General features: G+C 41.1%; 1 protein-coding gene across 1 annotated transcript; it reads left to right on the top strand.

Moving 5' to 3' along the window:
- Positions 1-1,319: 1,319 nt before the first annotated feature.
- LOC310772630 (ubiquitin-conjugating enzyme E2 D3-like) lies at positions 1,320-14,171 on the top strand. Its single transcript, XM_083632477.1, has 7 exons — positions 1,320-1,725; positions 3,015-3,078; positions 5,830-5,861; positions 6,253-6,330; positions 6,839-6,944; positions 7,329-7,422; positions 13,276-14,171. The coding sequence occupies exons 1-7, from the start codon at positions 1,702-1,704 to the stop codon at positions 13,319-13,321; spliced, it is 444 nt and encodes a 147-aa protein (XP_083488603.1). The 5' UTR covers positions 1,320-1,701; the 3' UTR covers positions 13,322-14,171.
- The last annotated feature ends 1,687 nt before the right edge of the window (positions 14,172-15,858 follow it).

Genomic DNA, 15,858 nt, shown 5'->3' with positions numbered 1-15,858 from the left:
AAACCCCCCACAAAATGGGGGATATTGGTTGAATTTGCATTCATTATTGCGATAGCGAAATCACAATTTCCTGGAGGGACTGAGTAAATTGATGGATACCGGTAAATGGGTATGGATTTGAATTGAGAGACAAAAATGAACTGCATATCTGAATTGTACAACTGTACAGATATTGTAAAACAGATATTGTAAAAGAAAATTATGTAAAGCAATTATGTTAAAATATTTACCAAATCATACAAGTAAATATGTTTGCCAATAGAGAAACTGAAATGGTATTTTAGTTATGATTGATTTTAATTCCATTGTCCTACTGTTTCTATGTATAGTAAAGCAGAACTCAGCTCCCATGCCATGTCATTTTTGTCGGACTGGCAAAAAATAAATAAAAAAATTAAAAGTGTCTGTTCATAAGCGTTTTGCCTGTCTCTCTCGGTAATTAACTTTTTTGTTTACGGTATATAAATATATTATGAATGAATGAAAGAATTATGTATGTATGTATGACGGTCCGCATCAACAGGGCTGAATCATTGACAGTGGTGGTGTAGTCAGGAATGTCATACCGAACCGACCTGGATAGCTAGGCTTAGATAGTGAGGTAATATGCAGTTGTGCGGTGGTAGCATGGAGGGGGGTGTTTCCAGGACGCTGGATTACACTGTTAAGCCTTCTTGAGGTGTCATGGGCCTAACTTAACGAAACGTCGGTGAAGGAAGGTGCCCACTTGAAAACCCCAATGACATGCTTCATACTGCTGTTGGCTAGGGTAGGTAACTGGTGATTTGTGTCTTGTTTATTAGTTTGTTAGCCTGTTAGCTTGTTTTATTCTGGATTGGGCTTCTAAATGTGTTTTTCCTCGGATTTTGGCACAAAGGATAGTAACATCTTGTCCTGTGTATTAATTAATACTATGTATATTTGGATGTGTGTGTGTGTGTGTGTGTGTGTGTGTGTGTGTGTGTGTGTGTGTGTGTGTGTGTGTGTGTGTGTGTGTGTGTATACATATACTGTGCGTGTGTGTATATAATGAATCATGATTATGAATGACACTGTATAAAAGATATGCTGACATGGCGACTCTTGGCGAGTCAAATTTATACATTCTTCTAACCAGATGTTTTTTTTAAACTAGAACATGACTTCTTTTTCGTCCTATTTTAGACGAAAATAGGCCGAAAATGTCTTCACGTGTTTTTTAACCAATCTTGTAACCAATCTGCCATCACATCCTGCCTGTCACTCACAGCCAGAAGGACCGCCTTAAAATAACGCGTAGACATCAGCAGCTAACGCTAGTTCTCTACACACAGTATCGACAGAAAGCAGAGGAAGAGGATCTTTGTTGCCTGTCTTCCTTAACTGAAACACGCACTTATTCAGCCACAAAAAGGGATACAAGTGACCTGATATAAAGCGTACCAACTACGAAGAAAGTCCAGGCTATCAAACCGTCGGGTAACGTAGTCTTGCGGCGAATATAAGCTGGATAAGAGAGCTAGCATTGTTAGCACCTCCGCGCATACGTAGTAGTTTAGCTTGCTAGCCAGCTAGCGAACATTTGCGCTAGCTTGAGACGAAAGGCCGTCGAGCTGACTTCACGTCAGTTGTCAATAAAGAGCTAAGCATCCTGGCACATCACGGTTGCCCCCCATTACCTGGATCTAAAAACACTCCGAGAGAAGAGAACATCGAGAGAGGATGGCGCTGAAAAGGATCAACAAGGTAAGTTAGCTTAGCTCGCCGCGCTAGCCTCCCTATGTAACCTCGTTTAGCTAACAGCTGTGGTGTAGCTACGTTGTACCATGTTCATGGAAGTGTGTTAGCCCGCAGTCATCCTGACGTAAACATTTGGCGTGTCTCTTGAGTGAGCGAGTTTCAATGTTGGCGCTGTCTGGCACACACGGATTGCAAACGCTAGCCAGCTAGCGTTACTTTATGTTAACCGAGGACAGGGAAGTGGGTTGACGATAGAAGAGGCCACACAAATTGCCCAACATTTCATACCTTGGCTTACATGAACAGATGACACCGGAATGCTGTCGGGCGATGGCAACAACACGTCACTTGAGCGTCACGTAACATAGATGGTATCTGGTTCATAAATGTCCATGTGCAATCCATTAAAACATTGTATGTGTCGTGTCATGACCTCGATTAGTGTTACCAGAAGCCATGACTCATATCTGAAACTGAAACTGCCTGAGCGGTCTATCCTGTATTCATGATACATTTCCTTGGTATGCTTTATTTGTTGAGTCTGTGCACATCCAAGGAGGACACATCCCACGAAGTATCTTGTATTGTATATCAAAGTAGAACAATGCCTCCTGCACTCACAACATGGCTTGAAGTCGTGTAGTGTGTTGCTAACTAGAACCTTCTGCAGGAAATCCATTAACTAAACGTGAACTAGTATGTGACACAGGCCCAGGGTTGGGCGTTGCCCCCACCTCACTCTAAAATAGCTGGAGAGCTAAAAATAACAGCAGAAGCAGTAGTAGCCGCTCAGGTCTCATCTTGCCGTCAACCATGGAGCCGATAACGAGGTGGCCTCCTGCCCCTGAGCTGCCTGACGCACAACTGAACATGGACAGTGTTGCCAGATACAGCTAATGGTTTTGTAGCCCAAATACTGTTCAAAAACCACCAAAATGTACACACAACTGCCCAAACAAACTCACCCAAGCCCATTTCCCCCGCACAATGGAACGAACCCAAAACAGCCCAATCGGCGGAAAACAGCCCAATCTGGCAACAAGAAGCAGGGAGATGGTAAACCTGGCAGGAGGTTTCGTGAAATAAACAAAGCTTACTATAATGTAACGTTAGCATCTCTCATTTCCCTGGGTGTCTCACTTTGCCTCTCTGTACTACCAGGCTCCGTATCAGGGTCTAACTCTGTGCCAGGATGTTAAGTGGTACTCGGTCTTGTGCATTGATTTCAGATTGTTTTGTCTCTGCAGATTGATGCAATCTAATGGCTTATTGTTCCAAACCTCTTTTCATTACAGGAGCTTACCGACCTGGCTCGTGACCCTCCGGCACAGTGCTCAGCAGGCCCGGTGGGCGATGACTGTAGGTGTCTCAGTCCTGTTCACACTTCAAACATATAATAACTGAATACATGCAAGCAGAGGGCTCGCCTTCCAAAATGTGACTTGCACCATTTGGAGGCACCTGCCCTTAACAAAATTATTGATGACACAAAATGAAAATGCATTTTGGTGCATTTGGAAGTGTAGTGGGTAACAATATGAAAAGACAGAACAAAACCTAGTGACTTGATCCTCTATATCTTTAGAAATGTTTACCGTAATAACTAAAGTGCAATGTCAGCAGCAGAACACAAAAACTACCACCACTTGAAGATAAAATGTGAAATAAAATAAACATTGTTGTTATTATCAAGTCTTAATATCTGAATAGTAAGGGACTGTCCGATATTTATGTGGGGTGGGGTAAAATATGATACATAATTAAAAAGAAATCAACTGCCCTCCCTGACATTTATATTATTTTCTCTGCCCTCTCCCTGCACCTGTAAAAAAAAAAAAAAGATATGCCCTCCCCCACCCACAAGTTCACCCTTTTATAATTTCATACACAACTTTGAAATAAAATAAAGCAGCAATGTAAACTTTCAAACTGACGGTCATATCTGGTACGAAGGCCATTGGTGAGGGCCATTGGATTGAAATTGTAGGCTATTCCTCATAATATACTTAGCAAGGGCAGCAACATTTCAGTGATTTCAGTGATAGAAAATATAGCCATATGCATGGCAGATATTGATTTGGTTCCTGTTATAGGCTAATTATAATTTAATGAGATGCGCGGCGGCTCTACTGAACCTGATTATCACCTATCATATAGTGGCATTTTAATCCATTTAATGTCAATCAGAAGAGCTCCTCCACTGCAAGCCTTCTATTTATCCTACACAAAATTATGAGAACAATATTCTTCAAAGGCCTATATATGCGCAGAAAGGAATGTTGTATGTGCGGGTGTTGTAGGCTATGTGCAGGCAGCGGGTCATCATCACATCATAATTTGGTCGTGTGGTCAGTTAGTAAAATTGCCACCGTGGTTACATAACTTTTGAAACGAGCCACAACTTAAGCGCATGTGCACGTTTGCTCGTATCATCGTATATCATAGGTGCGCTCTGGCAAAACAAACAGCGCTACACCTCTGTGAATATGCATGAGAAAGGAGCTGACGGGAGTTCCGTATGGGTAGGCTATTGTCCTCCAGAGTAGCTACAGGCAAGTGTCTCCTCAGCTACAGCCAGCAGCACACAGAGGTTTGACCAAATAGGAATAAAAGATTTGCGTGTGGGTGGGTGGATAGGCTACATAACGAAACACAATGCAAATTAATGCAAAACAGAAAAGAAAAAAACTTTACATGCCCTCCACTTCTATCACAAAATAAATTACCTTGCCCTCCCCAGTACTCAAAATAAAATCAAAATGCCCCCCCCCCCCTCCCCTTTTTTTTTAACCCCCCACCTAAATATCAGACAGTCCCAAAGTGATGCAAGATGTGGGGACCAATAGAACGATTCGCACACCAAGGAGCTCCCATTTAGAGTTTTATTTTATTGCGTGATGTTTCGAACTGGAGCTCTTCCTCTGACACTTTCTGATGAAGAGGAAGAGCTCTGGCTCAAAACGTCACTCAATATAAAAACTTATTTTCTCCACTTTGTAATGTATTTTTGATCCAGCACCCACCCTAGTAGTGCTTTTTGGATGTGCATGTCTTTTTCCATATATTACCAATAGAACGATTGACATAGAAACAAAACATTGTGTTTCCTGACCACCATGGCAACAAATTAAAGAGACTAGAAATCTCACACGATTCTAGGGTGGGGACTCTGGAGATAATGCACCTCACAGCTAGAAGGTCCTGGGTTCGATTCCCGCCTGGGGCGCTGTGGGCGCTGAGGGTGTGTTCCCCCATGTCTTCAGTGCCTACTGCCCAGGTGGGCTATCTCGTCAAAAGGGTCTTTCTGTGTGGAGTTTGCATGTTCTCCCCATACAACATTTGTATGGACCCCCACTAAAAACATGCAGAAGATTGTCATGTGACCAATGACGACAATGTTTGAAGATGGTCCCCAGGCCCTGTACACAAGAAAGCCGCCTGGCCACCGGAGTAAGGACAAAAGAAAGATTAAGAAACTTAAGAGTAGGCTGATAGAGTGATGTCATTCGAGCAATTGTGATGTCATCAGTGATGATATCATCAGTGATGATCTTATTCTTCTGTGGTGTTTTATGGCAGTTGGCATCCTTTGTTACATTACCACCTCCTTCTGGATTCAAGTCTTCTCCATCAGTGATGATGTATTCACTGATGTCACTCAAGCAATTGTGATGTCATCAGTGATGTCACTCGATTTAAGTGGGAAGCAGGGAAGGGATGCTGATGATGTCACAATGGCTCTGTGTGTGAAGGCCTAAAAACTTAAAATATTGCTGTAATGCCCTCTGTGGGCGGATTAAAAGAAATGCACCAGATTCATTCCAGACTCCTGAAAAGTGTTTTGGCAAATTTTAGAGGCGATCAGAGCAACGGTGACTTGAAATGTCAGACAAACAACCAGACAGACAGAGATGGCTCCTGAGAAAAACATTGCGGTGTGAAAGGAAATGGTGTCACCTAGATGTTGCAAAGACGGAGCCATTATCAGCTTGTCGGTCTTGTCAGAAGTACAAGCATAGTTCCTGTCAATCAGCACATCTGTGGCTTTCTTGTCGGTTCAGTTAGCTTCCTTACCTGATTGCTAACTCTCATGTTCTCTGTTCTCGGCAGTGTTTCAATGGCAAGCCACAATCATGGGACCTGTAAGTAGACGTTTTTTAATCATTGCTCTTGTGTTTTTTAAGCTGCATCATGTTGATTTTTGCATTAAAGGTGCTGTAAGTGATACGTATGTTTTGGTTAAAATACATTTAAGTGTTAAATAGCTCTACATTCTGACAGCCATCACTCATATAGAGTGTAAAATTGCCCAATGCTCTCTCCTGATTGGGATGGGGATCCCTTATCAGTGATGGCTGTTGGAAAGTAGAGCTATTGAACACTTTATTTTTATGTTATTTTAATACCGCTTACAGCACATTTAAGATTGTGTTGCTGGATGCTTCAGATTTATTCAGAAGGTTGAAATTTGATACAATCATTAGTTCTGGTAATTATTATTTTGTGAAATGTGTTTGTCTTTCTCCCTTTCAGAGCGACAGTCCATATCAGGGAGGCGTCTTCTTCTTGACAATTCATTTTCCAACAGACTACCCTTTCAAACCACCCAAGGTGAGCCAGGATGCTCGCTCACACACAAAATGTGGTTTGCCCTTTTTATATTGTTTTTCTCGACTTCATACTTTTGGGAAATGGCTGAATTAAACTGTATTTTTCTGTATCTTTCTTTTCTTCTTCCTTACATTTTCTCTTTCATTCTTTCTTTGTTTCTTTTTCTCTTTCTGCTTGCTTTCTCTCTTTCATAGGTGTAGCCATTCATGTGTTTTATCTAGCCTTATTTCATCTAACAAGCCAGCTACAGTATCTATACACACAGGACTCTTATGTGCATGGGAAATTTAAATTTACTGGCAACATTGATGGATTGTACATGAGACAGATTCATATCTATTCTAGAAGATTATTTGCTATGCTGTTCCCCTTGGTGTAAAGCTTGTTATTCCAGGAGTGGCTATTGAGCCCGCCTTGGCTTTGACCTCCCTATGTCAGCAATCACAAAGCCTGACCTGATCGAACATGATTTCCTTTGTCCTCACTGCATGTTGTTTTTCCTTTTCAGGTTGCATTTACAACAAGAATTTACCACCCAAATATCAACAGTAACGGCAGCATCTGTCTGGATATCCTGAGATCACAGTGGTCTCCTGCACTAACTATTTCTAAAGGTATGGATAGTCGCAGAACAACACCTTACTGGATATCTTTTCTTGTATGTGACAAAAATTACACTCATTGACTATTGACATCAAATAATCAACGATTGGACGTCACTGGCAGAGTCTGAAATTACATGATTACATTTACCAATAGTGTCTATCCCTTAGTTGTTGAAACTATGGTGAACATCTCTGTAGACAACTGACTTGGACGATACTGGTGGAAATATCAAACATCCGATCTCGGTTTCTACGTATCCCAGAAACTGGGTTAGAGTTTACATGTACAGAATACAGATAAGGCTAAAAACACAGAAGACAATAAAGGCACTTCCTGGTAACTCATTTGAAAAACAAATAAACAGGATCAAACTGTTTCCTGTTTTCTTGCAGTTCTCCTGTCCATCTGCTCACTGCTATGTGACCCAAACCCAGACGACCCGCTAGTGCCAGAGATCGCACGAATCTATAAAACAGATACCCAGAAGTAAGTATATATTGCATGATGATGTTTTTAATAAACAATTTGAACCATTGTTTCAAAATTGTGCAAAAGAATACCTACCCTATGTTGAATGAAAACTCATGTGAACTCCAGCCGGAATCTGGTGTGTAACCCAGTTTCACTCTGTCAGGTATAATAAACTAGCTCGGGAGTGGACCGAGAAGTATGCCATGCTTTAGGGTAAGGCCAAGGGTTGGCTCGTGGTATGGATTTGATCAATGTGTTTGTGATGCTCTTGGTCACCTTGACATAACAAGAGGCGCTTGTTGCTGCCTCCCCAATGTCCTTCTGCAGTCTGAAATGTAAGTTTTGGGCTTTGGACCTGGTTCACCAAAATGTGTGGCTGCCGTGTGGGACTGATAACATTTTTTTAGATGATTGACTGAGGTGATTATACTAATATCTGGATAAGTTTACATTTACAGCGTAACCCTGATATCGGCCATATGCCAAACATTGCCAATAGAGAGGTCCAGTAACGAGTCCGGAAATCATCGATGCTAACGCCCCTGGTTCTAAACAGTTTTCGCCTATGGGAGTTTTGAATGGGTTTTTGGCGCGATGCTTCTAATAATCTCTCTGGGCAACGCTGGCTTAATCAAACGCGAACCAGTGTTTAGTAACATCATCTTCACACATGAAGACCACTTTTATGAGTTTTGAAGCTTTTACATGCCGTTAAACGGGCGGCTAGCTAGCAAACGGCTAAATGAGACTACACTTTTGAGTCGATGTGGATATATACGTCAATAACGTCACCACTTCAAACGACGAACACGGAAATTCTCTTTCCCTCACCTGGTTCAGCCCCGTTCAGCCCGAGGTAATCAGTGCACACATCCAACAACAGTCCAGGTTAGTGCTGACGTGACGTGAAGCCTATGCGACAGTGTGTAGTTCTGGATTAGCTTAGCACGAGCTTTTTACTTCTAGGGCTCGCATTTACGCTACAAAACTCATGAAAGTGGTCCTCATGTGTGAAGATTATCCCGCTGAACCTTGGTTCGCGTTTGATTAAACTTGCGTTGCCCACAGACATTATTTGAAGCATCACGCCAAAAACCCATTCAAAAATCCCATAGACAGAAGCAGTGTAGAACCAGGAAGTTCGGGACTTCCGCATTCAGCCTACAAAAATACGTCATCCCTGGACCTCTCTATTGAGGCCTTGGTTGAGTTGTTTGATACCCTACAATTGAGTACCAGTCACCAACAATAAACCAGTTAAGGCAATATTAAGAGTATAATATATCTGTATAAAATGTTCAGACACCAGCTACTCTAATACTTTTTATTTCCGCAATAGTAGGTTACTTCTAATACAGGTAAAATAAATAAGGTCGCAATAGTAGTAATAAGTACTAGGGCTGCAACTCACGATTATATTAATTATTGAATTGAAATTTTATTATTCCTTAATACACAGGACAAGATGTTACTATCCCTTGTGCCAAAATTAATCATTTAGTCTATAAAATGTCAAAAATGATAACAAATGCTGGGGCCACATGAAATCAGACTCCCCCCCCCCCCCACCCCCAATTATTAAAAAAAAAAAAAAAAAATCATTTTGGTTACTAGAATAATTAAGTCTACTTTTGATTTTTATAATTAGGCCTACTAGTATAAATTTCAGCTAAAATGATTGTTTTACAGTTTATACCATTTTTATTACCAAATTCCATGATTCCGTCCCATTTTTTCAGTTTTGCCGAAATCATATGGCTCTACAAATGCCCATCACAGGTACCCAATCCCAAAGTGACACTGTGATTCGTGATTTTTAAAATGGAGAAAAGAAAAAATGTAGCATCCGTGAAGCTGTAACCAGCAAATATTTGGTATTTTTACTAAATGACTAAAATGATGATTTGATTTCATTATCAAATCTGTTGTTGAACTAATCGATTAGTCGACTAAGTACTGCTTGCCATAAGTTATGCGACAATAACTTAGATATGAGACCGTGTTTAATACTGTGGTAAGAGTAACTGTGTTTCACTAAGTCAGAAACTGCAGCAACACTTGTAGTATAAAGAACAACTTTAATTAGACCAGTGGTTCTGTGATAGTAAATTATTGATCCAAACACCGCCTCAAGCATCCCACCTGCTGTGTTTCCCCTCTACCTCCTGAAGGTACTACAGCTTTTTTTTGGCGTACCCCAATGTAACCCCCGGGGGTACACCTACCCCACTTTGGGAATAAGTGAATTAGACCAACGCGTTTCAGGTTGTCGCCGAGACGCGTTGGTCTAATTACAGTTCTTTATACTTCAAGTGTTGCTGGAGTTTGTGGCCTCTTGAGACCTTTCCTTTCTCCATACACCTTGGCAGTGGATGAAGATCTGCTAGAAACGTCTACTCTAGTCTTCCTACATCTTAACTGTGTTCTTATAATCTGAGTACATTATGCAATTGCAATGTGTAAATGCGCCGACCCAAAAGCATCAGTTGAGCAAGCAGGTTAGGATCAGATCAGAATCCTCTGTGCATGGGAATGTTGAAACTAAACAGCCGTTGGTTGCTCTCTGTTGGCAGCATGAATGAGCTTGTTTCTCTTGCGAAGTGGGTCCTACCCAACTTCACTTTGTCTCCATACAGTCAGCATGACGAGGAGTCTGATGTGTTACAGTTACAGGACAGTATTGTAGTCCGATGTGTTACAGTTACAGGACAGTATTGTAATCTGATGTGTTAGAGTTACAGGACAGTATTGTAGTCTGATGTGTTACAGTTACAGGACAGTATTGTAGTCTGATGTGTTAGTTACAGGACAGTATTGTAGTACTCGAGTCTGGACTCAGACTGAGTCCTGGACTGATTTTCAGGACTCGCGACTTGGACTTGGACTTGAGTATTGATGACTTGCATTCATGCATTCACACTCAGAAGTTGGAGACAGGGACTTGTTGATTGATTGTTTTTGTTTTTTGTAATAGTCCCTAATAATTTGGCCTAAATTATTGATAGCTGGAACTCTGCAACCCAATAACGTTTGAAGATGATGATGATGATTGATTGATAGCTATATTAAAGCTGCATTCAGCTATGTTTTTGTGTTAAAATAAGTGTTAAATGGCTCTATATTCTGACAGAAATAACTGAAATGGAGTGTTTGATCAGTAACTTGGAACCCCCACTGTCCTCTATCTCTCTCCTGTAGTACTGCAGGCAGGGTGGACGTTGGATTCGGGGTGAAAAAATACATATAGTCCTCCTTTATAGGCATCGCGATCCGCCCTTCCGTTTCCCAGAAAATGCAAACATTTCTCTGATTGGATAGTTTGAGGTCGGCGCCAATTTTTATATAATCAGATAAAAATTGACATTTTCTGGGTAACGGGAGGTCGAATCGCGATGCGTATAAGGACAATAAATGTATTTTTTCACCCCCCGAATCCATCGCCGCTATCCGTGAGACTCTACGAGTTACAGTTGCAGAGATATGTCCGCCCTGCCTGCAGGACTACAGGAGAGAGATAGAGGACAGTGGGGGGTTGGGGGTTCCAAGTTACTGACCAAACACTCTATTTCAGTGATTTCTGTCAGAATATAGAGCCATTTAACTCATTGAGTGCCAATGACGACTATAGTCGTCAATTCAAATAGTAACGTTCAGTGCCAATGACGACTAAAGTCGTCAATTGCGTTTTTTGACGGTGGGACGTGGATCAAAGCCAGATCCATCTCCTGTGAAAGTATGGTGGATGTTGAATGTGTAAAAGCTATTTTACAGACCCATTAGGTGGCGACAGTGCTCTCCAGATTACAGAAAGGCGAGGAAAAAACAGAAGAAGTCATGGGGAAACGGAAATCGCATCCGTATGCATCGATATGCATGAAGCATAACGTTAGCTGTGCCTGCAGCAGCCAATCTGCTGCCACAATTGAGCCTCTCCGTGTCCGCTGCGATAGCCCATCCGCATGATTAGTTGTGGAGTTGTTATTATTCTCAACTGGAAGCATGGGAGCCGGTGACAAATACACGCGGAACGCTGTAAAAAAGCTGGATGTAGCGCACTTTTCAGTACAGAGCAAACACAGCAGAGAGCCACCAGAGACACTCCCACGGAGGTGGGGTTTGCAGTTGAGCGGGGTGGGGCACGCAGGGCAGCATACAACACTGACCCAGACAGACCCAGACAGCAGGACAGGATTGGCAAACGCAAGCTAGAATATCTGATGCCCACCAGCAGTAAATCAAGACCAGCAAGAAGCTGCAACCAGCAGCGCACGCAGGGGCCAGCGCTAGGGATGGGCATCGAATTTCGAATTTTCGAATAATCGTTATTATCAAGGTCGACTTTTATTATTGAAATTCGAAATTCGAAAAAAAAAAAAAAAAAAAAAAAAATTTGAGTGAAATGTTGCATTGTCTCCCCTGATTCTAAGTATAGTCAAATCGCTTGGTTTGAGCAAGTAAAACAATTTTTATAAGCATTTTAAGCAAGGTTTATGGAAAAATGAATGGCGGATGAAATCCCATGAAGAGGGAGAGGGGGTGACTTTGGCACCCCTTTGGCACTCAGACCTGAGCCTACTAAATATTTAATGAACCACTCATGATTGTCAAAACTGTTTTTTATTTTCGAAAATGTCAATGTCATGTAACATGTTCTTTACTTCAGTGGTGCAATGCTTGTTTGAGCTAAAAATCCACAGCAGAAGCTTTTTATATTAATTAATAAAGCCGTAGACTTAGAATCAGGGGAGACAATGCAACATTTCACTCACAAGAAGAAAAAAAATTACATTTTTAATTTTTTTTACATTTTTATTTTTATTTTCGAATTTCGAATTAAATTCGAATTTGGCCAGCGAATTTCGAATAGTGTTTTTGCTAGAAATGCCCATCCCTAGCCAGCGCTGCTGGTTGCAGCTAAAAAATATTATTTTGCCAAACAAAATTCCTTTGTTTTCACTGTTTTATTGAAGGAAATTATTTTTGAGGTGTGACCACATCAGAAAATATTAGCTTCAGAGTCAGTCATGTGCTTGAAATGCTTCATTTCACAAAAGGCTAATTATCTCAGCTTCTAATTTGAAACGTCTCTTTTTGCTCAAAACAACCTATCTTCTCCGGCTCATAACTAAAGAACGGAAAATGATATCAATAAACTTTTTTTTGCTGATGATAGAAGAGAGTCTCCTCGTTCTTTGTGCGTGTTCGGTGTTTACATAGTAATATCACACAATATTCTGTGGGCCTCGAGAAATCACTGAAAACGCTCTGAAACTCTGGCACTGGGAGCGTCCGTTCTCCAAAAGTGGCTGGCACTCAATGAGTTAACACTTATTTTTACACAAAAACATCGCTGAATGCAGCTTTAATACCGTGACATTATTCAATTTTGTGCAAGGGCAGGCATGTGCGTTCCACCTACATGCGGATTCATGCTCATGTTCAGTAATTGGGACGCTGACTCAGACTCAGGTAATGGGGACTCAGACTCTTCTTTGGTGACTCTGATTCAAACACTGGAACACTGGAACACACTGGAACACACTGGGAGTTTAGACTCGACTCGGACTCGATATAATGACTTGACTACAACACTGTTACAGGAATACACTCAACTTTTGGTCAAATTAGCTTGCTCTACTCTAGCATTTTGCTGCGAACACATTTGTGGTGATGCTAAGCTAGCTTGCACCTTTCACTAAACGCAGTGTGCATGCGCTGTAGCAAATCACATCAATCTTGGACGCACAGAGGGGAATGTATGACTGTTTTTAAGTGGATCCTGAAGCTTCTTTGCCAAGAAGCTGGTGTGCTTCATCAGTAGGTTGAACTTTCCTTGAGTGACTATTTTCCCCTTTCTTCCTCTTACAGATACAGCAGAATAGCAAAAGAATGGACACAAAAATACGCAATGTGATGGCATCCTTTGGAGAGCTGGTGGAAGAAGTTGTCGCTGGATCCAACTTAAAATTTTCGGGTTTCTTTTTTCTTCTCATTTTTTGTTCTTGTTAATCAGGCCGTTTGACCCCCTCTCCCTCCTTTTTCACCCGTGCGCTCATAAGAAGATAGTGTTTTTTCTAGTTCGGACATGTGCCAGTTTTCAGTGAAGTTTTTTCGGCTGCAGTTTTGTACGGAGTTTAATCGCCATGGTTCTGAACTCTCTGTTTGAGCATGCACCAGTAAGAAGGCTGGGCTTGCCCTGCGCTGACAGAATTGATGACGTTACTCATTATTCTGCACACGCATTGTAGACGCCCATCCAACTGCTCTCCTGACACCCAGCCAACTCTAGCCTGCACGTCATCCCATGCGGGACCGACCATACGTTTCCTCTGGGCCGGGTTTCTCAGAGCATTCATGGATCATTTTCGTCTTTAATTTCTGCCCTAAATTATATATATATATATAAAAACATATATATTTAAAAAAAAATCCTACTAGCAAAATCCACATCTGTCTTAATTGGGACAGCGGTTATGTGAGCAAGTTGCAGAATGGAAACGGAGAACATGTTAAATCTAGGAAAGCTGTGGGAAGCTGCGTCTTGGCTCCTGTGTTCGCCCCCTGGACTGGTGTGATGTCAGTATGCTCTTCTAATCATTAGTATTAGAAACCTATTACCTGAGGGGGGGGGAAATGTATTTTATTCCACAGTCAAGTGTGTGTACAAAGAAGCACAGCAGTATACAGTATATCAATGTTAAGGATACAAAAGTATAAGAACTTCAATGTTGTATTTTATGCATGTTAATAAAGGTAGGCTCTTATATCTGATGTTTCTGCAAATTGAGTGGATTGTAAGGCTAGGCAGTTGGAAAACTTGGTCCCCCTCAAAGGCTTTCTATCATTTTCTTTTTGTTATTTAGAAGTTAGTAGAAGAGCTATTAGTTTAATGCCCACTCAAACACTGTCTTCTTGTAGCCCTGAAATATTGATGCAAAGCAGAGGTTGATAATCAACTCGTGGCTCTGTCTCCTTTTAGTTTTCCCTCAATAAAATTACTTAAATCATTCAAACAAACTAGACTGCTGATTTTAGTTATTTCCTGTTTTGATGGTGATTATTTTTCCCCTCCTTTTTGGAGTTATGTTGAATATGAAAAATTAGCAGTTGAAGTCCAAGGCCTCTATGCATAATATATAATTTTTAAACCTTTGAAATCACCAGCCAGTCTTGTATAAGAAGAATTGACCTGTTCTCATATATGTGGATTTCATTCTTGTGTAAACATGCTTTGAATTCATGCTTGCCATAAATTGCTTATTTGTGAGCTGTCATTTTGTTTTGTTGAGGCCTCCAGAAGAAGAAGAAAATTGGCTTCCTTTCATTCAATCCTAATTGAGTTGAAAGTACAGTGCAAAAATAAAATAATTTAAACAAAAATCTGAAGCACAGTAGCATACAGTTTCCTCACAATAGGACTGGCCTTGGTGATAATACATTAAGCTGATGCCTGTATGGTCCGACCATAAATCCCAGCCTGTGTCCCAAATGAAATCGCATGGAAATTGTATATTTAAAAAAGGGTAAAATGCCAAAAGTAGTAGGCTTCTTTTCTGAGAAGCTGACATTTCATACATTTGGGTGTTTTAGAGTTTTGAGTAGATGCCACGTATAAATGTTTGCTTTCTGAAAGTAAAACTAATTATTCCAATGGGTGCAATATAATAGTGGAGGAAGTGAGACATTTGGGCTCCTGATATGACACTTTCCAATAAAAATGAAAATAAAGGGCTACTATTGAGGACAATTTATAAATCATTCAGAATAAATATTTTCCTCTATGATATACAGTAAGACCTATATAGATGTTTTGCACAATAGCTAGCTTTGAATTGTACAGAACAGCATAGATTGAACATGCAAGAAGAAAAATAGAATACAATATGATTATTGTAAATTAAGAATTTAATAGGCTACATAAATACTACAACTTTTTTTAAATGAAGCAGTAATTTTCATATTCAATTTTAAATTCATTTGAAAGTCGGTCAGGTATGACGCAATTCTTCTTAACTTTCCTAACCTCGCGTCACCAGGCTCTTCTCGGCGAGAAAGAGCCTGGCTCCCGCCCACAATTGATTTTGTCACCCTACTGGTTCCCGCCTAGAGCCCGCCCTAGACCGGATGGCAGCGTTTCTAGCTCGTCAACTTTCACGTTAACTTGACAATTTGACCCAAGTATCAGAATCCTCTTTCACCGTTTTGACCGGTGTGTCAGGCGGTGGTGGCGGAGATACCATATTGCATAAACGTTTTGTTTTATGTAACGCTAGCTTTGTTTTGATCAGACTCTAGTTTAGGTAACATCACCGCGTCAAGCTAACGGCAACAAAGACGTTGTTAGGCGCATTGCCATCCGGTGTTAATTCTGGGTCCGGGGTTTACGCCCCCATGACAAAAAGCGGGGTGGAAGGTGCCCAGACTCCCATGCTCGTCCACGTGCAAGAACTT

Source organism: Poromitra crassiceps, assembly GCF_964638095.1.
Source record: "Poromitra crassiceps genome assembly, chromosome: 3".
Lineage (NCBI taxonomy): Eukaryota > Metazoa > Chordata > Actinopteri > Beryciformes > Melamphaidae > Poromitra > Poromitra crassiceps.
Note: the sequence above shows the minus strand (reverse complement) of the source record. Positions and strands in the feature narration are given on the sequence as shown.

Excerpts from the sequence above, each read along its gene's own strand:
- LOC310772630 (XM_083632477.1), top strand. The coding sequence starts at position 1,702 with ATGGCGCTGAAAAGGATCAACAAG. Across the intron at positions 1,726-3,014 it reads CGCTGAAAAGGATCAACAAG|GAGCTTACCGACCTGGCTCG; the intron begins GTAAGTTAGCTT and ends TTTTCATTACAG. Across the intron at positions 7,423-13,275 it reads TATAAAACAGATACCCAGAA|ATACAGCAGAATAGCAAAAG; the intron begins GTAAGTATATAT and ends TTCCTCTTACAG.